General features: G+C 45.2%; 1 protein-coding gene across 1 annotated transcript in view; it reads left to right on the top strand.

The window, feature by feature from the left end:
• pip4p2 (phosphatidylinositol-4,5-bisphosphate 4-phosphatase 2) overlaps window positions 1–27,194 on the top strand; it is a 136,208-nt gene that overhangs the window by 91,314 nt on the left and 17,700 nt on the right. Inside the window, exons 5-6 of the mRNA XM_072467996.1 lie at window positions 7,655–7,707; window positions 16,293–16,383. Of these exons, the coding sequence (XP_072324097.1) occupies window positions 7,655–7,707; window positions 16,293–16,383 (144 nt within the window). The remainder of the gene's footprint in view (window positions 1–7,654; window positions 7,708–16,292; window positions 16,384–27,194) is intronic.

Below are 27,194 nucleotides of genomic sequence, written 5' to 3'. Positions count from 1 at the left end.
ATTGGTGATTTAAAGCTGTTCTGCTTAATACCTCAACCAAAATATTTGAAAGCCCCAGAAGCCCTACATCCATTTATAGATTCTATTCTAATCTTATTATAACACACATTCTCAAATTCTGCAGAAAAACCTTGCAAATCATCAAAATACATTCTGAAGATGCGTGACAGGTTTCCTTTATGATGCAAATAAAACATGCCGGGATTTATTTCTTGAAGGCAGTATAGCTATCTCTGAAAAATACCCTGCAAGCATCATTCAGGCCTGGACACATTTATTTAGTTTCCATAGTTTTCCTTCGGCATCTGCCTTGTATTTTGCAGTTTCAGAAGATGTCTCTCTGAAAAGCATTGCCCACTGGCTTTTATGTTAATTGATCTATACTCTGGTGTATATGTGACCAAAAGAGCAAAAAGGTTTTCAAAATTTTCCGGCTGTTGAACGACCAACTTCAATGTCTGTATCACCTAGTTGTATTTAACTTGCAAATATCCTTGCTTTAGTCCGAAGTGCCAACTGCAAGCATATTTTAAATCTACCCACCTGCCAAAGCGTAAGATTCGTTCAGACTTTGAGAGCATTGGCAGGTAATCATACCCTGACATTTAGACTTGCTTTTGGCCATTCTTCACACAAGCTGCTCTGATTTAATCTTCTGTCTGGAGAAATAATTCTTAGTTACCAACCTTCACCTTTCAGCAACTTTCTTTTGTTACTGTGTTAAATTTCTTCAAACCAGTTGGTGAAGGAAGGGACCAAAAGTCAAACTTTAGTCTGTTTTAAATTTATTCACAGAGTGAAATATTAAGAACGCATAGCTCCGATCTCTGCGACCCACCACCAGTTTCAATAGGTATCTCTTTATTCTCTCCTGAGCAATCACAACAACAAATGATCAAGTCTTTAGCGTATTGTAACTAAAAACTTATCAAAATTAAATAGAAATGCTGTTTTGGGTGCTTATGATCTAATCCAGCCCCTCTGACATGCACAAGTCATTACCAGATGAGTGCCCCCACCTGCAGACACTTGATCATAATTCATTCAATTAACATGGCACGCATGGAAGTCCATTGTTACAATCCTCTGAGATACCAATCACTTGTAAAAGGAAATGTGATCTACCTGTGAATGACTGAAAAGTTTTAAGACCTATACTGTAATAAAAAGACTAAAAGCACCATTGACTAAAAATGCAATAAGTGCTGGAAATACTTCGGTTCTGGCACACAGAGGAAAAGAAAGAGTTAATTTTTCGAATTGAATTTGACTCTCTGTTTTTGGTTCTGAAGATCCGATGGGTTTTATGCTGTTGAAAGGGTGCAGGAGCTGGAAGAACAATAGAGAAGGGCTGGGATAGGGAGAGCACGAGGGAGATTAAATGGGAGAGATATCATAGAACAAAAGGCAAAGCAAATGGTAATGGTTGTAGTAAAAAAACGGCATTTGTCTACAGCGAGTGTGAATGGCAGAATATTTAGCAGCTCTGTCTGAAAGCGAAAACAAGATTAAAATAGCATGTTGCAAAAAAAAAAGTACCTCAATCTCAAAGCAAGAGTTCATGGCCTAAAGTTATTGAATGCAATGTTGAATCCAGAAAGATGTAAAGTGCCTAATCAGAAGATGAGATGCTGTCCCTAGAACTTGTTGAGCTTCACTGGAACATAGCAGGCTGAAGACGGAAATGTGAGCTTGAGAACCAAGTGTGATAATTCAAAATGGCAAGCAACCAGGAGGTCAGGGTCATGCTAGAGGACGAGCGGAATAACCTCCATTTGGTCTTTCCAGTGTAGTGGCCTCCGCATTGTGAACAGAAAATAAAGTATGCTAAATTGAAAGAAGTACAAGTAAATTGCTGCTTCAGAGGGTTAGAGGTGTTGGATTGTGAGTAGAGAGAAAGTAAAAGATCCAGTGTTACACCTCCTATGATTGCATGGGAAGATGCTGTGAGGAGATGAGGTATTGGGATGATTGATTAGTGGACCAGAGTTTCATGGAGGGAACAGTCCCTTTGGAACGCTGACAGGCGAAGGGAAGATGTGTTTGGTGGTAGCATCATGCTGCTGATGGCAGAATTGGCAGAGGATAATCTTTGCAATATGGAGGATGGTAGGGTGAAAAGGGGAAATCATATTACATTTCTGGGAGGGAAGGGAGTGGTGAGACCAGAAGTGCGGACATGGCTGAATGCCCTGTCAGCCACACTGGAGGGGAATCCTAAGTTAAGGAGAAAGGATGATGTATCAAAAGCCACATTGTCAAAGGTTGCATTGTTGAAACAGATGCAAGGGAGACTGAGAAACTGAGAACAGGAAGCAGGGCGAGAGGAAGTGTAGTCGAGGTAACTGTGGAAGTTGAGCTTCTAATGAATATTAATAGACACTAATCTCCAGAAATGGAGACCGAAGTCAAGGAAGGATGGAAGGTGTGGGAAATTAGTCAGGTGATAATGAAAGAAAGGCAGAAATTGGAAGCAAAGTTGAGGTTTTCCATTTCGAGTTGAGAGCATGAAGTGGTACAGATACAGTCCTCACTGTACCCGAGAAGGCATTGGGAGATGAGGCCTGAGCAGGACTAGAACACAAGGCAAAATCCACATACCCTTCAAAAGAACAGGCATAATTAGGTACCGAGAGCAACACCTTTTATTTGGAGGCAAATTAAAGGAGAAATTGTTCACGAGACGAAAATTGAAGGCAAAATTGTTTACAAGAGAGAACAAGTCAAGCCAGGCAGGGGAGGGTGGTGGTGAATGGTGAGTGGTTGGGTCTCTTCAAGGAAGAAATAGCTAACCCTCCTCCGACTGTCCCTGGTCGGAGATGGAGGTGTCGAGAGATAGATGTCCATAGTGAAAAGGTGGTGGTTCGGGTTTTGAAATGTGTTCTGGCGTCAGAAGAGTCATGGATTTAGGTGGGAAGAGACTTTGGGGGTGGGGGGGGGAGGGTTTTGAAGAAATAGGTTCAGTGGGGCAGGAACTGGCTGAAACGGTGGCTCTAAAATTAATCAGTTGAGTGTTAAGTAAAAATGGGAATTAGAATATTTGTTTCCCAGTGGAATGATGTTTGAAGACTTCCATGAAAAGATGGGTTTTTGTAAGGAGGAGAGTGCAGAGTTTAGGAGTTCCAAGCAGCAGGGCTGAGCTAGCTATTGGCACTGCCAGTAATCGGGTGAAAGAAGGGAGAGTGAATAGAAAGGTTGGAGTTGTAAGACTGAAGGATTGATGGGAAGCAAATTAGGAAGACAAATGGAATGTAGTAATAATAATAATAATTGCTTATTGTCACAAGTAAGCTTCAATGAAGTTACTGTGAAAAGCCCCTAGTCGCCACATTCCGGCGCCTGTTCGGGGAGGCTGGTACGGGAATTGAACCCGCGCTGCTGGCGTTGTTCCGCATTGCAAGCCAGCTGTTTAGCCCACTGTGCTAAACCAGCCCCAAATGTTGGCATTTAGTGCAAGGAGGATGGAGTATGAAAGTAGGAAAATCTTGTTGCAACCGTACAGGGCATTGGTGAGACCTCACTTAAGAGTACTGTGTACAGTTTCAGTCTCCTTACTTAAGGATGGTACATTTGCATTGAAAACAGTTCAGACGAAGCTCGGGTTCATTCCTGGGATAAAGGGGTTGTCTTATGATGAAACTTTGAGCGGGTTGAGCTGATACATGGAGTTGAGGCGAATGAGAGATGATGTTATTGACACGCGTAACATTCTGAGTGGCTTGACAAGGTGGATGTTGAGAGAATGTTTCTTCTCATGGTGGAATCTAGAATTAGATGGCATAGTTTCAAACTAAAGAGTGTCCTATTTAAGATGGAGATGAGGAATTTCATTCAGATGATTGTAGCGTTTGGAATTCTCTTCTCCTGAGAGCAGTGGAGGCTGGAGCATGTATAAAGATTTCAGCAGGAAAGAAGCTTAAGCAGGGGTGGAAGTCACCATTGTTGCAGAGATAGAAGTAAGTGGTTTGCTATATTCAATGTTCAGTTAGATAGATTTTTGATCTACAAAGAAGTCAAGGGTAGTGGGGTTAGGTAGGAAAGTGGAGTGAAGGCGACATCATATTAGCCATGGTCTTATTGAATGGCGGAACAGGCTCAAGGGGCCAAATGATGATCATCTGCTCCTATTATATCTGGAGGAAGATGCAGTGATAGTATCAAGCAAGGCCATGGATATAGTTAAAAACAGGGATGAAGATTTTATATTTCATGCACTGAGAAACGAGGAGCCAATGTACCTTCACGAGCAGAGATTAAGCTGCTGAATTTTTTCTGAGTTGGAGTTCATGGAGTATGGGCAGAAGAATATCAACAAGGAATTATTGGAAGAATAGACCAAGGTGACAAAAGCATGTATAAAGATTTCAGCAGAAAAGAAGCTTAAGCAGGGGTGGAGGTCACCATTGTTGCAGAGATAGAAGTAAGTGATTTGCTACTGGAGACCATGTGGGTTTGAAGTTCAGGTCGGGGTTAACAATGTCAAGGCTTTGCAAGACCTTGATTAGTGAGAAGAAGCTGAAATAAAGTTATAAAAACATAATTTGATGTTGGACAGACAATATTGCAGCGTAGTGGTAGCTGAGGTTGTTTTGAAGTGCTGAGGTTGTTTTGAAGTGCTGAAAGTGGAGTTCAGCATCATTGGTATATATTTGGAACTGACCCAATATGCATATGATATTTATGATGGGCAGGATATAAATGAAGCAAAGGAATCGGTCCACTTTTCCATCGTTAATCAATCCACAAAGATGCTCACTTTTGCACAATTGTGATTGGCTTTCTGAACTCCGTGAAGAACCAGCTCGTTCTTGGGGAAAGAGCTGATTTTATTTTTTCAGTTTTGTCAACATTATCAATGGACGGGATTCTCCGGCCGTGCCCACCTGGCAACTGGAAATTCCCACCCGATGTCAATGGACCTTTACATGGTCCGCGCCCTGCCCATGGCGATCTTGTGGTGGGCTGGCAGGTAGAATCCAGCCCAATGTCTCTTAGTTAATAAAGTTAATGTCTTGAGTTCTGAAAAAGAGTCCAAGCCACTTTAAAATGTTAGCCCTGTTTTTCTTTCCACAGATGTTGCCAGACCTGTAGAGTTTTTCCAGCAGTTTCTATTTTATTTTGGGCAAATCATTCTTTGGTTTGGTTTATAAACTGGAGTGAAGCAGTGGACAAAACATGCAGAAGATGTCACTTGATACAATCAGTTCAACTTCAGTTCATGTATCATTAGAAACATAAAGAGCATGTTTCTTACTTGATGTAGAAAGTTAGCTTCACGCCAGTATCTGTCCTGCTGACTCGCGAGATTATTTGTCTTCTGCAACCTTTTTCCCTTTTACAACTTTTCTGCTTGACTTAATTTGCAACTTTCCTGTTACCTGACATCAGGGGCGGGATTCTCCCTTACCCAGCGGGGCGGTGGGTCCCGGTGGGACGGAGTGTCGTGAACCACTCCGGTGTGGGGCCGCCCCAAAAGTGCGGAATCCTCCGCCCCAAAGGTGCGGAATCCTCTGCACCTTCAGGGGCTAGGCCCGCCCCAGAGTGGTTGGCACCCAGGCGGGAAAGGGCTTGGCGCCACGCCAATCAGCACTGAAGGGCCTCTGCCGGCCGGCACGAGTCAGCGCATGCGCGGGAGCGCCAGCACGTGCTGGTGTCATCCCCGTGCATGCGCAGAGGGATTTGCTTCCGCACCGGGAATGGCGGAGGACCACGGCCTCCGGTGCGGAACAATAGAGTGCCCCCATGGCACAGGCCCACCCGCAGATTGATGGGCCCCGACCACGGGCCAGGCCACCGAGGGGGCACCTCCTGGGGACAGATCCCCCCCAAGAACCCCGGAGCCCGCCTGCGCCGCCAGGTCCCGCCGGTAAGGGACATACTCTAATTTACATCAGCGGGACTGGCAAAGAACGGGCAGGACTTCGGCCCATCGCGGGCCGGAGAATTCGGTCAGCCCTGGGGCCTATTGAGTCGCACCAGAACCCGCCATTCTCCGAGGAGGGCGACGCGACTCACGCCGGGGCAATTTTTGGGGGCGGGTGAATTAGGAGGACGGCGGGGGCGCGATTCGCGCCAACCCCCGGCGATTCGCCCACCCCGCAGGGGGTCGGAGAATCCCGCCCCAGGTCTCTGCTATTATTTTTACTGAAAAGTTAAGCAGTGATTAAAAGAATTTCTCAGTGCTAAAGTGAGCACAATGTCTAGTGAATTATTAGGTATTGCTCACAAATGAGCCATTGTTTTTGATCAATGCAAAACATTGTTTACTGCCTAGCAGTCCTCACAGATTGGTGTCTTCAGACATCTGCAAAAATGCACCATATGAAGCTACCCCATCCCCAAAGGATTTGGTTGGCTGCATTATCCATCATCCTACGTAATTGGAAGAATGCCAGAGACAGATGAAAAACAACTGCCATCCTGCATTTGAGTCACTTCTTGTCTCCCTACCCTATGAATGACTAACGCAACATTGTATAACACTGTCTGGGGATATTTTCTGACTGAACATTCAGAAAACGTGTCAGGAGCCTAACCATTTAAGAGAGCCACACTGACAAAGTATCGATGATGACCATCACACGATGTGGGAATGGCAGGGGTGGGTATTGATAATAGCCATCACAGGAAGCGGAAATGGTGGGAGTGGGTATCAATAATGGCCATCACAGGAAACTGGGATGGTGGGGATGCGAAAAATAGTGGGAAGGCATGTCCACACGCAGTCGTTTTCAGGCTGTATGAGAGAATGTCAGTTTGGGAGGGTAATATTAGTTCAATATTTCCTTCTCAACCTGTCATTTTAGAGCTTTCTGTGTAATTCTGAAAATGTACGTGGAAGCAGAATGAAACCTGCATGTGATATAGCTATTCATCAAATGTTAAATTCGCAAAATAACTTCTGGTTTCATTTTACAAATAGCTTAGAAATGATCTCACTTGGGCACCATGCAGCTTCTTATGTGTACATCCTTCAATTGGCATATAGAAACATTCAAGAATGATCTGGTCATTTCTATGATCATATAATCTAATGTTTATTCCTTTGGCTGAAAGATTGGATCTTGTGGATTTTTTTGTCCATCTGAGCCTAATATTTGTAAATTGTTTGGTATCTAAAATGTACGTTGTGTACTCCTGCCTGCTGCAGCAGAGCCCACCTATACTGGTGGAACTGCTGACCGGATAATACTATAGGCCGTCCCATTGGTCCAGCCAGGTACATGTCACACCCACCGTCCTTAATTGAACAGAGCCACCAGGTACAGCCTCTTGACGAGTTGCCTCCTGGTAAGGTCACGCAGGCAGACAGCCAAGTGTCACCAGAGGGGTGAGGACGTGCTTTTGGTTATGACCTCTGAAAATCTATTAAATTGGTTAGGTCCTGCCCCAAGAGCCTCATAATCCAAGTCATTAAATTGAACAATTCCATTTACCAGCAGTGAAACCATTTCTGTTACATCATGAGAAATTTTCTGTGGATGTATGATGCTGCAGTTGAAAAATGTCTGAAACTTTTCCCTCACAAGGGCACGGAGGAATAAAAAAGTTTAGTGCTTGAGAAATGGAAAGTTCTTTCTGACCTTTTGGAGATATTTTAAGAAGAAAAAAAGGATTTGTGCCCCTGACCTGATTTTGTTTTGTTTATTTACAGTGGATGGAAGTTAGGTTCAACACTCTGGCAAAATGCCCACACTGCAAAAGAATGTAAGTTCAAATCATTTTATGGTAGATGTGATTCTGATCTAATTTTATCAACTACATTAATTTTCAAGTCATTATTAATTTTTTCTGCATAATTTTGCATTTGGAAGTTCAAGATCTTTTCAAAAACAGTATTGTAAGAATGTGAACAATTTTATTGTTCACTAATGATGGCTATTTACTCACTTTACATGAAAAAGATATACTTCTATGTAATGGGATTTGACTGTGAAGATTGCCGAATGTGAGGACTATATTTCTGCCTGTTTGGAATCAATGGGCTGAAAGTCTATAGTCAATATTTTGTCAGCATTATTTGCTAAGTTCTGAACTTGCTGAGCTCTGATGGTGTAAACTTGGAGTTTTCAATGGGGATTCTCCAAGGAAAAGGCATAATACTTTCAACGTCCATTGAAAAGCTTATTATGTGAGAATAAAATGGCTATTAGAAATTTATTTAGCAGACTTGGCACAGATGGGAGATGTTGTATGGCTGCCTGCATGATTAGTTTGTCTATTCGATTTATGATTTTTTTGCAATGTGTCACTTGAAGCCTGTCAGCAAAGCTTATATTGACCCGAAATCCAAACTTGATTAAAATTTTCACATTAGTCTCATTGTAGTGTCGATTGACTGTATTGCACCTGGCAGTGTGGCTGATGATTTGGGGACTTTAACACTGCAAAGCTGATTGGATTTGGTGGGGATTGCCAGGGGTGCAGTTGGAGGGGTGAGTGGGATTGGCCGAGGGGTGTTATTGGTGCATGGTGTGGGTGATTTCAGTTCAGGTATGTGAAAAGTAAAACATTTTGCGCCTATCTCCGATTTGCTTGTTTCTGGCTTTTACAGATGCAGGGCGGAGGCAAATCGGTAATTTACTTGCATTAATGAGGCTGCCAGCCACTTATTTAACCTGCTTTGCATGTTTTAAATGGATAGCCAGGTTTCTTGGCATTTGGGCATCCTAGTAATTGAAGTGAGACAACTACAGCTTTGCGGATAAGGCAGACTGAATAGCCTCACGTGCCAAAGAAATTGGCCATGATTCTCCGTTGTCCGGCGCTGCAGTTCATACAGCTGCACACGCTAGATGATTGGCCTTATGGCGATCTTGTAACTGGGGCCCTAGCTATTTGTTCACTTTGCAAGATTGAAGCAGAAAAAGAGTGCATCAAATCTATCCTGTGGAACAATGGCTAACCTGATCAGATCATTGTTCATTGTGTATTTTTGCAAACTGCAACTGGACCAAAGACTATATCCTTTGACCTGAAACGTGCCTGTTCTACTTCAAATTACCTTGGAAAGTCAAGGTGTCTGAAAAGTTTTAACACCAGATTAAGCAAGCTGCTACCATGCAATGGCTACATGAGTGGTACTTTCTACTAATATACTGCTGCCATCAGACCAAAAGGATGTCCTGCCTACCACACAATTGAGCAATGTTATGTACTAATCTTAGTGTCAACGCATTGCAAAGTACATAGGTTGTATTTCCCAGTAATTGACTGACTGAACCAAACAGCATCTTCTTTTAGTTGTTAGTAGCAGGCAGTGTACCGACTGTACTCGACCAGCCCATACTTACAAAACACAAAACAAAATGTCTGCTGTTAGATGTGATTTTTGTGATTGGGCAGCAATTGCTGAACAAGACTGAGTGTACCAGCAACCTACACTATCAACAAATTTAAGATAACCAGTCAAGCTTGTAACGTATCTCATACACTTGCAAGAAGAGGCATACATTCATATCAGGGGACTTATTCTCAAACGGGATATGTTCAAAGCTTGCGCCTTCTGTGAATTTTCCAGGAGCTTGGCGAGCCTATAGACCCCCACTGCTTTCTCCGTGGCAACACCGCGACCATTCGGAGTGGACTTGCCAACCAATTGGCACCCTTTTCATCTGCAGTATAAATTATTCTGATCATTTAAACTTACAGTCCCAAAATGCCAGACCTGCTGAGATTTTCCAGCATTTTCTCTTTGGTTTCAGATTCCAGCATCCGCAGTAATTTGCTTTTATCCAGTGTTTAACTCTCTGCCACTTCTCTTCCAGGAATGCCTACCCTGAAGAAGTACTGCTCTTCTCTCCAACAGGATTTCCGAATGTCCCTCCCCACTATCCACCTTCACTGCTTTCCATTTTTCTTAATGCTGGCCCGCTTTCTCTGTATTATAGCTTTGACAAAGGGTCATCTGGACTCGAAACGTTAGCTCTTTTCTCTCCCTACAGGTGCTGCCAGACCTGCTGAGATTTTCCAGCATTTTCTCTTCAGTAATCATGGAGTACCTTGTAACAATACGTATATTATATGGGAGATAAAGGGTTAACAATTTGATGTAAAATACTTCTTACCGCCAGATGGTGATCAAGAGCAGTCACATATATCACGTGATGACCCTTTATTCCAGGAGAAGGTGTTTAGGCGTGAGATAGAGTACTTGTGTATTTGAGAGTTCTGCAGTTAAAGTTAGCATAGTTTATTTTAGCAACCTTATACTTTAGGAATACGTTTAAATCTTATTAAGTAATGTTAATAAATCAGCTTTGTTAGTTTACTTTGCTTAATGTTGAACAAAGAACATCAAGCTTTCAAGATATCCAGACAAAGAAAACACAGAACATCACATGGTCCAGGAGTGGTTTCTAAAGTAGAATAGTATGGTGTAGTGAGAAAGAAAGAATCTCCGTTCGAATAAAAGCTTGCGAAGATGGGGGGGGGGGGGGGGGGGGGGGGAAATCTCAGCCAGGCTCCGCTCGCAAGGACCTCGAGAAAGCCAGTAGCGTTGATAGAAACTACCCAGTCGAAGCTTCATGGAGGGTTTGCAGACTCCAAAGAAATTTGTGACATTGGGTAAAGTAGATGTAAACTGGAAAAATTTCAAACAACAGTTTGAACTTTATATCTCAGCCTCAAGACCTCGAAGCGGCCAGTGACCGGCAAAAGATGACGCTGTTCCTAACAATGGCTGGACCGCAGGCTTTAGAAATATTCAACAGATTCCATTTTGAGAATGAGGTTGTCAAAAGAATATATAGCAAAGTTATAGAAATGTTCGACAGGTACTGTGAGCTTCAAATTAATGAAACTTTCGAACGATATATATTCCGAAAAAAAATCCAGAAAGCAGGAGAGACTCTTGACTGTTTTGTTACCGATCTCAGGATCAAAGCTCAGATCTGTAATTTTTCAATATTATTAGACTCCCTTTTGCGTGATCAGAGTGTATTTGGTGTAAAAAATGAAAAGTTGCATGAAAGATTGCTCAGGCAACAGATGTTAACATTAGAAGATGCGATTAATAGGTGTCCTGCAAGCGAATTTGCTAAAAATCAATATTTTGAAATGTTGTTCCGTGAAAGTGGCATGAAAATAAACAACGTGGCTGACGCCATTGATGCTGTGGTGCACTTGAAAAAACAGCACGCTCCAGATGGTGGACATTTTGCATATGACGCAACGAGCGTCATGACATGCATACATTGTGGTCACGCCCACCCCAGTAGAAAAATGCCCAGCTTTCAGTAAAACCTGTGCGAAGTGTCACACACTTATAAAAAGAGGAATACAGTTACTAAAGGCAGAACTGTACAAGACTTAAATTCAAACAAATGTGAAATTAAAGCGAATAAACCCGACACTGTCCACACTGATTATGACTTGGAAGACACTGCGTGAGATTCTCCACTCCCGCACCGGTTGGGAGAATCGCCTGGGCCGCCAAGATTTCCCGGGACGCCGGTCCGACGCCCTCCCGCGATTCTCCCAAACGGCGGGAACGGCCCGGTCGAGTTCCGCAGGCCGGAGAATCGCTGGAGACACCCAACATGGCGTTTCTCCAGCACCCCCGCTATTCTCAGGCCCGATGGGCCGAGTGGCCAGGCCAAAACGGCGTGTTCCCCCCGGCGCCATCCACACCTGGTCGCTGCCGTCGTGAACAGTGCGTGAACGCTGGGGGGGGAGCAGCCTGCGAGGGGGGGAACCTGCACCGGGGGGTACCTCAAATGTGGGGTGGCCCGCGATTGGTGCCCACCGATCGTCGGGCCATCCTCTCTGAAGGAGGACCTCCTTCCTTCCGCGGCCCCGCAAGATCCGTCCGCCATCTTCTTGCGGGGCGGACTTAGAGAGGACGGCAACCACGCATGCGCGCGTTGGCGCCGGCCAACCCACGGATGACGCCCGTTAGGCGGCGCCGGCCGCGTCATCTATGCGGCACCGCCTTTACGCGGGCGACAAGGCCTGGCGCGTGTAGATGACGCGGCCACGATCCTGGCCCATTTAATAGAATGCCTTTTGATATAATTTCTGCCTCAGAGCTATTTCATCGAGCGATGGAAAAAATGATAGACGGTCTTGAAGGTGTCAGAGTGTATGTTGACGATATCATTATTTGGTCAGCAACTCAAGAAGAACATATATTGTAAGACTCCTTCCAAGTGATGCAAAGGATAGACAAGTTTGGTTTGAAACTCAATCGAACCAAATAGCAATTTGGTATATCCAAACTCACCTTCTTGGATGACCAGATTTCAGCTCGAGGTGTGCAGCCAGACACCGAGAAGGTTGCAGCAATCAACAAAATGTCTTCACCCAAAGACAAGAAAGCGGCTCTCAGACCGCTAGGCATTATGAACGTCATCCCAAACTTATCATCAAGAACAACCGCTCTCAGACAACTGATACAAAAGAACGTTCTATTCACATGGACGGAGGAACATGAAAAGGAGTGATCTGACTTAAAGACAGCACTCGCATCTGCATCAGTGTTGTCATTCTTTAATCCTATGAGTGAAACGAAGATTTCAACAGATGCAAGCAAGGATGGCATAGGAGCTGTGCTACTTCAGAAAACATCTGGCGGGCAATGGCAGCCCATAGCCTCTGTGGCAAAAATGATGACTCCGACTGAACAGTGTTATGGGCCAGGGTTTAGAGAACCCCAAAGTGTATCATGAAGTTCACCTGACCCACAACTTTTAATAGATTGTGGTTATGGGGAGCACACGGCCGACTCCACAGGTGTGGTGCAGCAGAAATCAAAAAGTATTTTTAAAAGCAAAACAATATTTATTCTATGAACTCAGTTAACCTATTTAAAACATACTGTGAGCTTCTTAGCCACCATCAATTCAAATACAACCCCCAAAGAATACAACACTCTAAGTAATCCTTAAACTTTCCTTTTAACATCCATAAGCCAAAAAGAACCCTTTGTACAGTGAGACATCAGGTTTAACTTCACTACTGAGAACAGTTACCACATTGAAATCACCAAATGGACATTTATAAGCTTGCAGAGATTCATACACATCTTGCTGTGACTGCAGCGTTTCCAAAACTAAAACGAAACTAAACACACCCTGTAGCTGCAAGCCCAAAGCGAAAGTAAAAACTGACACAGCCCAGCTCCACCCACACTCTGACATCATTGTAGCAATAAACACCCATTTCTTAAAGATACACCCACTACAGTTACTCTATAAAAGCACCCATTTCTTAAAGGTACTCTCACATGACAACAGCGCCATGCGCAAATAGAGAAGAATGTCTAGGTCTTCTTAAAGGAATGGAAAAGTTCCACACTATGTATACGGATTACCTACATTTACTGGAGAAACGGATCATTGTCCACTTGTATCAGTCCTCAGGAAAAATCTGAATGGTATGTCACGGAGACTACAACGCATAATAATGAAATTTCAATGTTATGACTTTGAGCTTGACTGGGATGAACAACATAATCCTGGCAATCGAAACTCAAGCTAACAATATGAAAGAAAATTTACCTGCCTCGGATGAAAAATTGAAATTAATAAAAGAAACAACCAAGGGTGACATGCGTGTGATGTGTTATATGAGAGATGGTTGGCCTAAAGGTAGTTGTTCTAGCGAGAGGAACATTGCAGCTGATCTGAGCAGCATCCATGGATTTCTGCTTAGGCTAGACTGGACAGTAATTCCCACTTTGTTCAGGAACAAGGGGCGGGATTCTCCGACCCCCTGCCGGGTGGGAGAATCGACGGGGGTCGGCGTGAATCCCGCCCCCCCCCCCCCGCCGTCCTCCTAATTCTCCCGCCCCCCCCCAAAAACCGACCCAGCGTGAGTCGCGTCGCCCGCCTCGGAGAATGGCGGGGTCCGGCGCGACTCGATGGGCGCCGGGGCTGCCCGAAATCTCCGGCCCGCGATGGGCCGACGTCCCGCCGGCGTAAATTGGAGTAGGTCCCACCAGGCTAGGCCTGGTGGTGTGGGCGGGCTCAGGGGTTCTTGGGGGTGGGGGGGGGGGGGTCTGGCCCCGGGAGGTGCCCCCACGGTGGCCTGGCCTGCAATCGGGGCCCAGGAATCCGCGGGCGGATCTGTGCCGTGGGGGCACTCTAGCCTTCCGCACTGGAGGCTGTGGTCCTCCGCCATTCCCGGTGCGGAAGCGAATCCCTCTGCACATGCACGGGGATGACGCCAGCATGCGCTGGCGCTCCAACGCATGCGGCGACTCGCGGAGGCCCTTCGGCGCCGGTTGCCATGCCGCCAAGCCCCTTCCGTGCTGGCCGGCGGGGCGCAAACCACTCCGGGGCGGGCCTAGCCACTGAAGGTGCGGAAGATTCTGCATCTTTGGGGCGGCCCAACACCGGAGTGGTTCATGCCACTCCATCCCGCCGGGAGCCCCCACCCCGCCGGGTAGGGGTGAATCCCGCCCATGATCCTCAGTAAGGTGATGAAGAGCTCGTCAGTCAGCATATGAAAATGAAAATCGCTTATTGTCACAAGTAGGCTTCAAATGAAGTTACTGTGAAAAGCCCTTAGTCGCCACATTCCGGCGCCTATTCGGGGAGGCTGGTACGGGCATCAATGAAGACATCGCTAACCTTGTGTCAGAATGTGGAACCTGTCAACGAAACCATTCACAGCAATAAAAAGAAACACTGACAATGCATCAATTAGTCAAGACTCCATGTTCAAAGGTTGGCATCGATGTATTCCACTTCCATGATAAGGATTATCTGCTAATCATAGATTCATTCTCGAACTACCCCGAGGTGATCAAATTGCCCAATTCTAGTTCGAAAGTGGTCATAAAAGCAACCAAAGAAGTTTTTGCCTGTTGTGGCAGGTAACGGTCCATGACAGCTGCAATTGGACAGAATTTTTAGACCAGTACAATTTTCAACATTTTACTTCAAGCCCGTTACATCCACAGTTGAATGGGAAAGCTGAAAAAGGTGTTCACATAACAAAGCAACTGTTGAAGAAATTTTTGGATTCGGGAAGCGATCCATTCTTTACTCTACTCAGCTACAGAGCTACACCATTAGCAACAGGTTTGTCACCAGCTCAAATGCTGATGAATCGACAGCCAAGTACAACATTATCATACTTCGAAATAGCAGATCCTGATCATGATGCTGTGAAGCAGATGAAACAGAACAAAAACACAGCATGACTACAACAGGATGGCTAGGGATCTAGCAATGCTAGAACTAGGTGATCATGTGCGGGTACAGATTCCAACTGGAGGATGATCCTACATGGCACATGTGATTCGCCAAGCAGCTCCACACTCGTATGCCGTTCTGACAATTGAAGGTTCTATATTACGTAGGAATTAGAGAGCACTTCTCAAAACGAAGACAGCTCAACCTGCATTTCCACACATAGTTTGACAGAGCTACTCAATGAACGACTACAACTTCTACAAAACAGCGAGATGTTGTCATACCAGAAGAGACAAAGACATCTGCTGAAAGACCAAAGTTGAGAAGATCCACTCACATCAAAAAGAAGCCGGACAGATTCAACTTGTGAACTATAAAAAAAACTAAATTGTTAACGATTAACAATAATCAGTCAAATGTGTAGAACACATTGCTTATCATGTATATATGTTTGTACAGTCTCCAAACTTCTTCAAAGGAAGGGGATGTAGCAATATGTATATTGTATGGGAGATAAAGGGTTAACAATTTAATGTAAATACTTCTTACCACCAGATGGTGATCAAGAGTAGTCAAATATATATCATGTGATGACCCTTGATTCCAGGAGAAGGTGTTTAGGCGTGAGATAGAGTAGTTGTGCATTTGAGAGTTCTGCAGTTAGAGTCAGCATAGTTTATTTTAGCAACCTTATGCTTTAGGAATACGTTTGAAACTTATTTAAGTAGTGTTAATGAATCAGCTTTGTTAATTTACTTAGCTTGATGTTCTTTCTTCAACACTACGCATTCAAGATATCCAGACGAAGAAAACGGAGAGCATCACATACCTTACTTGACTACTGATGTAGTGTGATGATGCGATAACAGATGAAGAGATTACCACCCACTCTTTTAAATGGTGACAATAGAGGAAAGAAAATCATTAAATGCTACTGGGGAAAAATCTTGACTGGGCATTATGGCCATTAACTTTCAAAATGGTGCTGCCAATGGAAGACTCAACAACTGGAAGTGTGATTTTTATAAAACAAATTGTGCATTCAAATTGTTCCTTTTTCTACTTCATTGCCACAGTGTTACAATAACATACTGCTGAAATAACATTTTGCAGATGCAGCATAACCAGCTCTTGATTTTGGTTTCCTTTTAGATCATCTGTTGGCAATGCGTTGCCTCGAAGGCGTTGCTGTGCATATGTTACTGTCGGAATGATATGTGTTTTCATTGGAGTTGGTTTAACTGTAAGTAGAATATAATCATCTTGAATGACTTGCATTAAACAGTATTTATTCTGTGGGCAGTGGTGAAGCATGGCGCTTGCTGCTTGTTGCCGACCTCAATCTGTCCACAAAGATCTAACCAGCTTGGTGGCATGGACCCCCTTTCCCAATGTCAGATTGTTTCTGGTGCCAGTTAAGGGGATGTCCAGGCGTACAAGAACAGTGATGCTGCTGTTAAGCAGCCAATCATATTTAATTATTTTTGCAGTCAAGCAGGAAGTAGAACCCACAGAGTCCCTTCATTTTTAAATATTCATGATAAGTTAAATGAGTGGGTACATATACATGGGATTAAAGTAGAACTCTCTTTTTTATAGCAAAAAATGTGTTTTTTATCATAATGGAGCAGTTTAAATTTCAGTGGTTAAAAATGTACTCCTTCAGGGTCAGTATGGGTGTTCAACAGTCATTATGAACTGAGTGTACTGTTAAAACCCAGTTACAGCTCATTTCACACGGTGCAATGTTTTTGAGGGTTTTTTACAGCGAGACTGAATCTTCGCTTGGATATGGAGGCGTGTTTTGGTGCACAAATGGCTACACTTCAATTGTTTTATTTGAGGAAATCTGATTTTCCTCTGGCCTGTTGCGGGTCGGGAATGCCTAGTGTTTAAAACAAATGCAAGCCCCCGCTGAGATTGAGTTCCCCATTTTAAATAGGGGACAAAAATCAGACTTCCTCTCACCCACCATTTTTGCCTGGTGGTGCAGGATTTTGGAAGCCCATTAATAATCTTTATTGTCACAAGTAGGCTTACATTAACACTGCAATGAAGTTACTGTAAAAAGCCCCTAATCTTCACATTCCTGTGCCTGTTCGGATACACACAGGGAGAATTCTGAATTTTCAGCCGGCACGGGAATTGAACCCACACTGCTGGCCTTGTTCTGCATTACAAACCAGCTGTCTAGCCCACTGAGCTAAACCAGCTCAGGTTTGAGAGTTTGTGAATATAACTAAAAAGCATGTTTAGGAGTCTGGAATATTCTGAAAGACTTTTGAATGTCAGTCAGCTGCTCTATTGTAACGTAGATGTGTTTTTGATGCAGTGATTTATGCAAAGGTATGTTGGCCCTCACATTAACCAGCAGTTTGCAATTGTTCACATGCATCACAGTACTTGTGCAATGGGGAAACCCCCATAATGTATTCAAAATTTAAAAAATGTCTGCTGCAGTCATGTTTTTGTGCTCTGGTTTAATTTGACTGGCAGATCTTGCTTTCTTTAAACCCTGCTTTCTCCTGAAGGTAGTAAAATGGTTTACATCTGCTCCCCCTCCATTGATGGGCAGGCACACTGCTTGAAAAGGAAATGGACATTGATTCTACAAAGAACATTACAGCACAGGAACAGGCCCTTCGGCCCACCAAGCTTGCGCCTATCCAGATTCCTTATTAGATCTTCTACTTCTTGCCCAAACGACCTGTTTCCCTCCACCGTCCGTTCGTGTGTCTATAACGATACAGCTTAAACATTGCTATGGTGCCTGCTTCCACCACCTCCACTGGCAATACGTTCCAGGCACCCACACTCTGTGAAAAACTTTCCTTGCACATCTCCCCTAAAATATTTCCCCCTCACCTTGAACCTGTGCCCTCTTGTAATTGAAGTCTTCCACCCTGGGAAAAAGTTTCTGTCTATTCAGCTTGTGACTTTACCTCTCTTAATTTTGTACAGCTCAATCAAGTCTCCCCTCCTTCTCCATCTTTCCAACAAAAACAATCCATGTTTATTCAACCTCTCATAGCTAACACCCTCCAGACCAGGCTACATCCTGGTAAACCTTCTTTGCCCTCTCTCCAAAGCATCCACGTCCTTCTGGTTGTGTGGCAACCAGAACTGCCCTCAGTATTCAAAACATGCCTTAACTAAAGTTTTATACAGCTGTAACATGACCTGCCAACCCTTGTACTCGATGCCCGGCCGATGAAGGCAAGCATACCGTATGCTTTGTTGATGTGCATTGCCATTTTCATGGAACTATGGACCTGAACGCCCAGATCCCTCTGTATGTCAATGCTCCTAAGGGTACTGCCATTTACTGTATAATTTACACCTGAATTTGATCTTCCAAAATGCATAACCTCGCATTTGTCGGGATTGAACTCCCGTCTGCTATTTCTCTGCCCAACTCTCCAATCCATCTATATTCTGCTGTATTCTTTCTCAGTCCCCTTTGCTAACTCCACCTGTCTTAGAATCATCTGCAAACTTGCTAATCAGACCATCTACATTTTCCTCCAGATCATTTATAAGTATATATATTACAAACAACAGTGGATCCTGTGGAACAACACTAGTTACAGATCTCCATTCTGAAAAACTCCTTTCCACTGTTACTCTCTGTCTCCTGCTGTCAAGCCAGTTCTTTATCCATCTAGCTAGCACACCCCGAATCCCATTTGACTTTTCTTTTTGTATCAGTCTGCCATGACTGACCTTGTCAAACGCCCTACTAAAGTCCATGTAGATGACATCCACAGCCTTTACCTCATCAATTAATTTTGTCACCTCCTCAAAAAATTCGGAATTTGGTAAGACATGACTTTCCCTGCACAAAACCATATTGCCTAGCACAAAACCATATTGCCTAACACTAACAAGTCCATTCGTTTCCAAATGTGAATAAATCCTGTCCCTCAGTATCTCCTCCAACAGCTTCCCCAACACTGACGTTAGGCTCAGCGGGCTATAATTACCTGCTTCCCTTCTTAAACAAAGGGACAACATTGGCTATTCTCCAGTCATCTGGAACCTACCAGTGGTCAAAGATGATGCAAAGTTATTTCCCCTCTTGCCTCCCACAGCAACCTGGGATATATCCCATCCGGCCCAGGGGACTTGGCTACCTTAATGTATTTAAGATATCCAACACTTCCTCCTTCATTATGCTGACATGTCCCAGAGTATTCACACACCAATCCCTAACCTCAACATCCGTCACGTCCCTCTCCTTGATGAATACCGATGCAAAGTAATCATTAAGGATCTCGCCTATTTCTTCTGACTCCACGGAAAATCTCCCTCCTTTGTCTTTGAGTGGGCCTACTCTTTCCTTTGCTACCCTCTTGCTCCTTATATATGTATTAAAGGCCTTGGAATTTTCCTTAACTCATCCTGCCATTGACATTTCATGGCCTCTTTAAGCCCACCTAACTCCCCGTTTTGAGTTTGTTCCTACTTTCCCTATATTCTTCAAAAGCTTTGTCTGTTTTTAGTTGCCTGGATCTTATGTATTCTTCCTTTTTCTTTTTAACTAGTCGCACAATTTCCCCTGTCATCCATGGTTCCCTAATCCTGCCATTCCTGTGCTTTATTTTTGCAGAGACATGCCTGTCATGCACTCTAATCTACTGGTCTCTAAAAGACTCCCACATATCAAATGCAGATTTACCCTCAAACAACCGCTCCCAATCCACATTCTCCAGCTCTTGCCGAATTCTGTTGTAGTTGGCTTTCCCCTAATTTCGCACCCTCACTCGAGGACCACTCTTGTCCTTATCCACGAGCATTTGAAAACTAAGGGAATTATGATCACTATTCCCAAAATGTTCCCCTACTGAAACTTTGGTCACCTGGCTGGGCTAATTCTCCAATACTAGGTCCTGTAAGCCCCCCACCTCCCTGGTTGGACTATCAACGCACTGTTTCAAAAAACACTCTTGGACGCAGCTGACAAATTGCTCTCCATCCAAACATCTGGCACTAAGAGAGTCCTAGTCATTATGAGGGAAAGTAAAATCACCCACCACAACAAGCCTGCTATTTTTACATCTTTCCAGAATCTGACTACCTATCTGTTCCTTTGTATCCTGCTGGCAGTTGGGAAGCCAAGAGTACACCCCCAACATTGTGATTGCAACCTTCCTATTTGTGAGCTCTGCCCATAATCCTTCACTGCAGGAGCCAGACAAGATATCCTCCCTCATCACAGCTGTGATATCTTCCCTAGCCAGTAATGCAATGCCGCACCCTGTCTGCTACACCTTCTGTCTCGTCATAAACATCGATATCTCGGAATGTTAAGCTACCAGTCCTGTCCTTCCTTTAATAATAATAATCTTTATTAGTGTCACAAGTAGGCTTACATTAACACTGCAATGAAGTTACTGTGAAAATCACCATGTCTCACTATTGTAATAGCAACAATATCATAATTCTCCATATTAATCCAAGCTCTAAGTTCATCCGTTTTACCTGTTGTACCAGCGTTGAAGCAAACGCGCACCAGACCTTCAAACCTACTGAGATCAGTGACTTCTATCTGCCTGCTCTCCCTCTTAGCTATGTTTGTCTAAGTCTCAAGCTCTTCCCCAGTCTTTACACTTGCTGGCCTGCTGCTCTGGTTCCCATCCCCCACTACACTGGTTTAAACCCTCCCGAACCACATTCTGTCAGTGGAGCTGGAAACTTTTGTTCTGACAGTAGTTCCATTATGAATGCTTCCTGGATTTCAAAAGCTTCAGCTCAGCAGGCAATCTTATCGATGCAAGAACTGTCGAAACTTTTATAAATGTATAATTATTACATAATGTGTCTTTGATGTGGTTTCTTGTTTATTTATAAAACTAACAAACTTAAAGAATTAAATCTTTTCTTTGCCTTAGGTTTTTTGGTGCAGTATCACGGACAGAGAGTTTGAATTCAGGGTTTACTTTGATAGAAATGTAATGTTTTTCCAATGATTTTTAAATAATTCCCATTGATATTGCATGACTCCTGAAAACTGTACCTAATGCATACCGGGTGAGTGGCTATGGAGTGACAAAGCGGTGACATTGGGAATGTGAGGGAGCATGGATTGCCATGGGGAATGTGGTGTGGCTTGGGCGAATTTGGGGGAAATAGGGTGGCATTGAGAGGTGGTTGCAGGCAGCAGTCCATCTAAGCACTGCACTGGCATGGCCATGCTAAATTCCCAGGTGCCACTCCCATCCTGATGATTAAATGAGGTTTACCGCCACTCTAATCCACGAACAAAGAACTGATGGATTCCCCAAGGCAGGAAATTAACAGTGGAGAGCCAAGCTGGACAAGTATAATAAGACAGAATTAACAGCTGAAATTCATTCCTGTCAGTTCCTGAAGTCCAAAACTAGCTCGACATTTGCTTTTCTGTGGCCTGCTTGCTGAATTCCCTGCTCACCACTTGCCAACCCTCCTGCTTGCTGCCCCTCTTGCCTTCTGCCTCCCTCCATGATCCTTCCATGTGCTGCTTCCTCCCGACCCTTCTGCTTAGCGATCCTCCTGCTCTTCACTTCCCTCATACTCGCTGCTTCCCTTCACAACCTTTCCGCTCAATCACTCTCACTTCAGTCGTCTCACCGCCCCTTTCCCAGACCTTCATTCACAGCTAGGGTTCAGAAGAAGGAAGCAGAGAGTTAGAGATGTGGTGAGGAGGAGGAGCGAGTGATAGCGAGTGGGAAGGTCTGGTAGGGAGAGGTATGAGTGGGAGGATCACGCATGGATTTAGCTAGGTGAGAATAAAGGAGGGAGAGGCGGCGAGTGGGTAAATCAAAAGAGATAGTGAAAGGATTTTTGGACCACTTGATAACACTGATCAAGTCATTCTGCTGCAGCTGATTTTGTATAATTTTTAAAGGATGATTGATCTTAAAGACATTTGACACATTAATATCACAAGGGACTATCTATGAGTTTGTGATAAGTTCTGGGTTCTGCCCAGAACTCCAGTTAATAATTGCAAAGAGTCTTGAGGTTATCGCATGGACAAGCCTTTGGTACGTTCAAATGCTACTTCTCCCCAATTCACTTTTATATGCATCGTGAAATCAGTATACGGTAAAAATGATGAGCCGGTTTATTACTTCACAATTCATGGATTTTTAATCTTTACAAAAACACTTTCAGAATAAATATCACTACTTCCCCAAAATATACCTCCACATTCATTCTCTGCACCTGGGATTCCTTCTCTTTTCATCAATGCTCACTCCCCCAGTTCCCAGATGTAGTTTTCCCCTTATTCACACTGTCTCTCTGACCTTAACCCTCAAGTTCACAAAAGCCAACCTCTCTCCAAATTGACACTTTTACCTCTGCCAGGTTATGCTTGTTGATGTGAAGAAATAACTGAGCTATTTCCTTCACTATTCTTAGCAATTTTAAATTAAGAAAACACTCAATAAGCTGAAAAAAAAAAAAGTTGCCTTTTCCACATTTCGTATCAATTCAAAAGGCAAACTTCCTTAGCTCTTTCTATCAAATTGAAGCGAAGATCCCGGGCGCAATTCTCTCATTTGCAGACTAAGTGCTCCGCTCGCAGTAAAACAGGAGTGATTCCTGCTGGCGTAGGAACGCTGAAGAGGCACAATTTAATTTATGCAAATAGGCAAGCATTCTGTGCCCACGTGAATCTCGCCGAATTCCTCAGTCCCCGGGCGCGTGATTCGTTGGAGTCGGGAATCAACTGTTTGCCCTGACAAGCGGGAGCAGCATTTAAACATTCCCCTCAGCACTGACTGTCATCCAGTCAAGAAGATGGCTGCATGAAGATCTGCAACATACTTCCTTGATGCAGACATCGATAAGATGTTCTTCGCAGTGGAGGAGAGGAGGGGCCACCCTATTCCCCAGGGATGTCAGAAAGCTTCCAGCTGGTCAGAAATGCAAAGACTGGGATGCTGTGACAGAGGCAGTAAGTGCTAGCAGCATGACGAAGAGGACCAGCCGCAAATGTCCCAAGAAAATGAATGACCTCCTTTGAGCTGCCAGGGTGAGTACCCACCTGTATGCCCCTGACATTACTCCCATCCCCAAAAAGCAAATTACTGCGGATGCTGGACTCTGAAACCAAAGAGAAAATGCTGGAAAATCTCAGTGGGTCTAGCAGTATCTGTTAAGGAGAGAAAAGAGCGAACGTTTCGAGTCCAGATGATCCTTTGTCAATGCTAAAAGACATAGACAGTTTATACTGTGGGGTGAGAGAATGAAAGATGAGCATAAACCAAGAGTGCTAATAGCCACAGAAACCAAGGGAAAAGAGTGCCAATGGCAGTCCCCGGAGAGAACAAAAGGTGTGAAAGGCCAAACAGCAGAGAGTGGGAGAGGGACATAGGAAATCCTGTTGGAGAGAAGAGCAGGACTTCTTCAGGGTAGGCATTCATGGAAGAGAAGTGGCAGTAAGTCCTCTTTGGCTAGGTGTCTGGCCCACATATGGCACCTGCGATAAGACCCCGTACCTGCCAGGCCAGCGTCTCAATGTCCTTTTTGAGTCCCCGTGACAAGATGGAAGCATAACAGGAGGGCAGGACAAGACAGGTGGGGCAGGGCTGCGATACGCACCCTCATCCCCTTTGAAGAAAGGGCCATGGAACTCGCAGGGGAGGACGAGGACTGAGCAGTGGCAGTCTGCAAGACCGCCTGCTCCGAAGAATTGAGAGTCCAATGCAACTTTGTCTAGATGTCCTATCTCAAGTGCGTCTTTCATCTCCCATAGCCTTGTCATTCCCACATGCTAACCCCATGTCCTTTGTCTCTCCATGAGACGAGGCCGGGCCATCGAGTTGCTGGCTCCTATCTAATACCTCAGAACTCCCTGGGTCAGAGGTCTGGGGAGGACACAGACTTCCCGGCACTGCTTCCCAACGCAGACACAATTACGCCAGTGGACATGTTAACGGAGAGTCGTCTAGGGCACTCTCTGGTAAGCACCACAAAGCTGTTGTAGATTATCAGTTGCAGGCAGGAACTTCCATGGGTGCGGACAGTTGAAGGCTGCTTGATCCCAGGAAATGTTTGCCCCCAATCCACCCAGGAAACTTCTACCAGATGTCGGACCTCTGAAAACGGTGATCCCACCACTGGTTGAGATGTAATTGCAGACCCAGGCTTTACAGGAGAGGGTGTCAGCGACATTCCAGCGATTGCAAGGCCAACCTGGAGAAGGCCGATAGCCTTCTGGTGCAGGAGATGATGCTGGCATTGCGTGGCACCCAGGCCAACACTGCAAGGGTGGCGTCTGCAGTGGAAAGCCTGGGCAATATGCCCGAGCCATGTCTGAGGATGTCAGAGGCTTGGGTCCCTCTGTGATGTCCATGGCTGAAACGCACAACAGGACGGTACAGTTACACATGGACTTATTCCACGCGCAGATGGATATTATTGAAATGTTCCAGAGCTTAGCTGAGTCTCACAGGACTGTAGCTGAGGGTATCAGGAGCATGGGTCAGGCACTGATGAACATGCACCAGTCACTGAGCACCATGGCTCAGGGCATTGACACTTCAGCCCTTCTCAATCCACCCTGCCTCCCCGTCCCTCTGCCCCCAATCACAGGCAACACAGGCGTATCTAGTGGCCAGCAGGCAGAATGAGGTGACACAGCGTCACTTTTGACACACTGAAGTCAGCAAGGACTCTCCAGGTCCAGGTCCTCCAGAGGATGCCCGCCAAGGGCATCTCAGGCCAATGGGCGCAGAATACAGCAAGCCGCCTGCATGCCTGATGTACATTCTGGGGGGAACACCTGGCAGGAGCAGGAGGTCACGTATGACTAGGAAGATAAAGCTTTACGCTTACCCAAAGCTGTATAGAACCTTAGTTAGGCCACACTTGGAGTATAGTGTTCCATTCTGGTCGCCACACTACCAGAAGGATGTGGAGGCTTTAGAGAGGGTGCAGAAGAGATTTACCAGAATGTTGCCTGGTATGGAGGGCATTAGCTATGAGGAGCGGTTGGATAAACTCGGTTTGTTCTCACTGGAACGAAGGAGGTTGAGGGGAGACCTGATAGAGGTATACAAAATTATGAGGGGCATAGACAGAGTGAATAGTCAGAGGCTTTTCCCCAGGGTAGAGGGGTCAATTACTAGGGGGCATAGGTTTAAGGTGAGAGGGGCAAGGTTTAGAGTAGATGTACGAGGCATGTTTTTTACGCAGAGGGTAGTGGGTGCCTGGAACTCGCTACCGGAGGAGGTGGTGGAAGCAGGGACGATAGTGACATTTAAGGGGCATCTTGACAAATACATGAATAGGATGGGAATAGAAGGATACGGACCCAGGAAGTGTAGAAGATTGTAGTTTAGTCGGGCAGCATGGTCGGCACGGGCTTGGAGGGCCGAAGGGCCTGTTCCTGTGCTGTACGTTTCTTTGTTCTTTGTTTGTTGTTTGGAGTTGGCACAGTAGCAGTCACACAGCACTAGTTCTGGGGAACGGGTTCAAAATTTAAATATGTACTATTAAATAAATTTGCACATCCAGTCCAAGATGTCTCTAACTGGTGGGAGGGCCTCTGCCTCCTCCTCCACACACCCCCTCACACAAATTACTGTGGCTTAGAAGTAAGTGCCTCCAATGCACATTCAGGAATGAGCCAGCTGGTCAGTGGTGTGGAATCGGAATGATAGGAGTCAGACGTTCTCAGATCATGAGGAGCATCAAAGCTGACCTCGCAGCGAGTTGTCATCACCCTCTCGCCTGCAGAGAGACTCGCTGACACTGCCAAACCAAGTCCATCATACTGGTGTGATGTTACGCTGGCCCTTGGCGGGGGGAAAGAGGAGCCTGGTCTCGGGATGGGGGAAAGGTTTGAAGGGATAAGGTGGCAAGGGTGGGGAGTGACCAGGTTTCTTGCAAGGGGCAAGTAAATATGGGAAGGGGGGGGGCGCAAGGGATCGGGAAAGGCAGAATTTGAGGATAAGGGGGTGGTGGGGATAGAGCTGCCGGACTGTGAGCCTCAGTCTGAGAAACTTGACTCGATTAGCTTATCCCTGGTTCTACTGGCCTGTAGGACCCTGGCCTGTCAAGCATGATCTTTGGGATCTTCCTGAATGCCTTCCATGTCCTCCTCCGAGGCCACAATGCTTCCCCTCCTCCATCATTGTCTTGCTGCTGCACCAATTTGTGCAGGGCGCAGCAGACCAACACGATCCGCAGACCCTGTGGGCTCAGAACTGTAAAGCCAGAACTGCCGAGACAGCAGAACTGCATTTTTAGAGGTCCTAGTCGCCAATCAATGACACTCCTGGTTGCTGAGTGAGCTTCATTATAATGTTCTTCCTCATCGGTCTGGGGCCTCCACACAGGCGTCATTAGCCATGACCTTAGAGGGTAAGCCAAGTCAACCACTATTTGACCCCTCATTCGAAGGAGAGCCTCAATGGCGCAGGGTACCTCAAGAGCATGGATGTTCAGTTGGTGATCGCACACCCAATTGAGTGTGGAACTCCTTCCAGTTAATGAAGGGCACCCCCTGTTGAGTTTGTGCTCTTAGGGCGACATGGGTGCTGTCGATCACCCCCCTGGATCTGAAGCATCCCACTGATGGCAGCGGATCTTGCTGCCCAGGCATCCTGGTGGGCCTGGTCCAGGTTAAAGGAGATGTAGTCCAATGTCCAGCTACATAGTCCCTCCTTAACATCGCAGATGCACCTGTGGATGGATATTTATGATATCCCGCACAGGTCCCCACTCGAGCACTGGAAAAATCCTATGGCATTAAAGATCACAGCAGTCATTAGTTTGACGGTCACAGGAAGCGGGTACCCGCCTTCCCGTGGTGTCAAGTCTGCAATAATGTGGCAACAGGTGCCACACGGTCTGCCTGTGAAGAAGCAATCCTCGCCGGCACACAATGTCCAACAACTCATTGACCAACCAGCGCCTCCTATAGACACCTAGCCCTTTGTAGCACTGCCTTCTGACCCCTTCAGACTGATGGGCATTCAACACCTGAGGCGCAGCGGCATTCCACTGATGTTCAATGTATTGTTGGAAGAGACAATCAGCAAGGCCATGCATCCTTTGACC

Source organism: Scyliorhinus torazame, chromosome 11 (genome assembly GCF_047496885.1).
Source record: "Scyliorhinus torazame isolate Kashiwa2021f chromosome 11, sScyTor2.1, whole genome shotgun sequence".
Taxonomy (NCBI): domain Eukaryota; kingdom Metazoa; phylum Chordata; class Chondrichthyes; order Carcharhiniformes; family Scyliorhinidae; genus Scyliorhinus; species Scyliorhinus torazame.
Note: the sequence above shows the minus strand (reverse complement) of the source record. Positions and strands in the feature narration are given on the sequence as shown.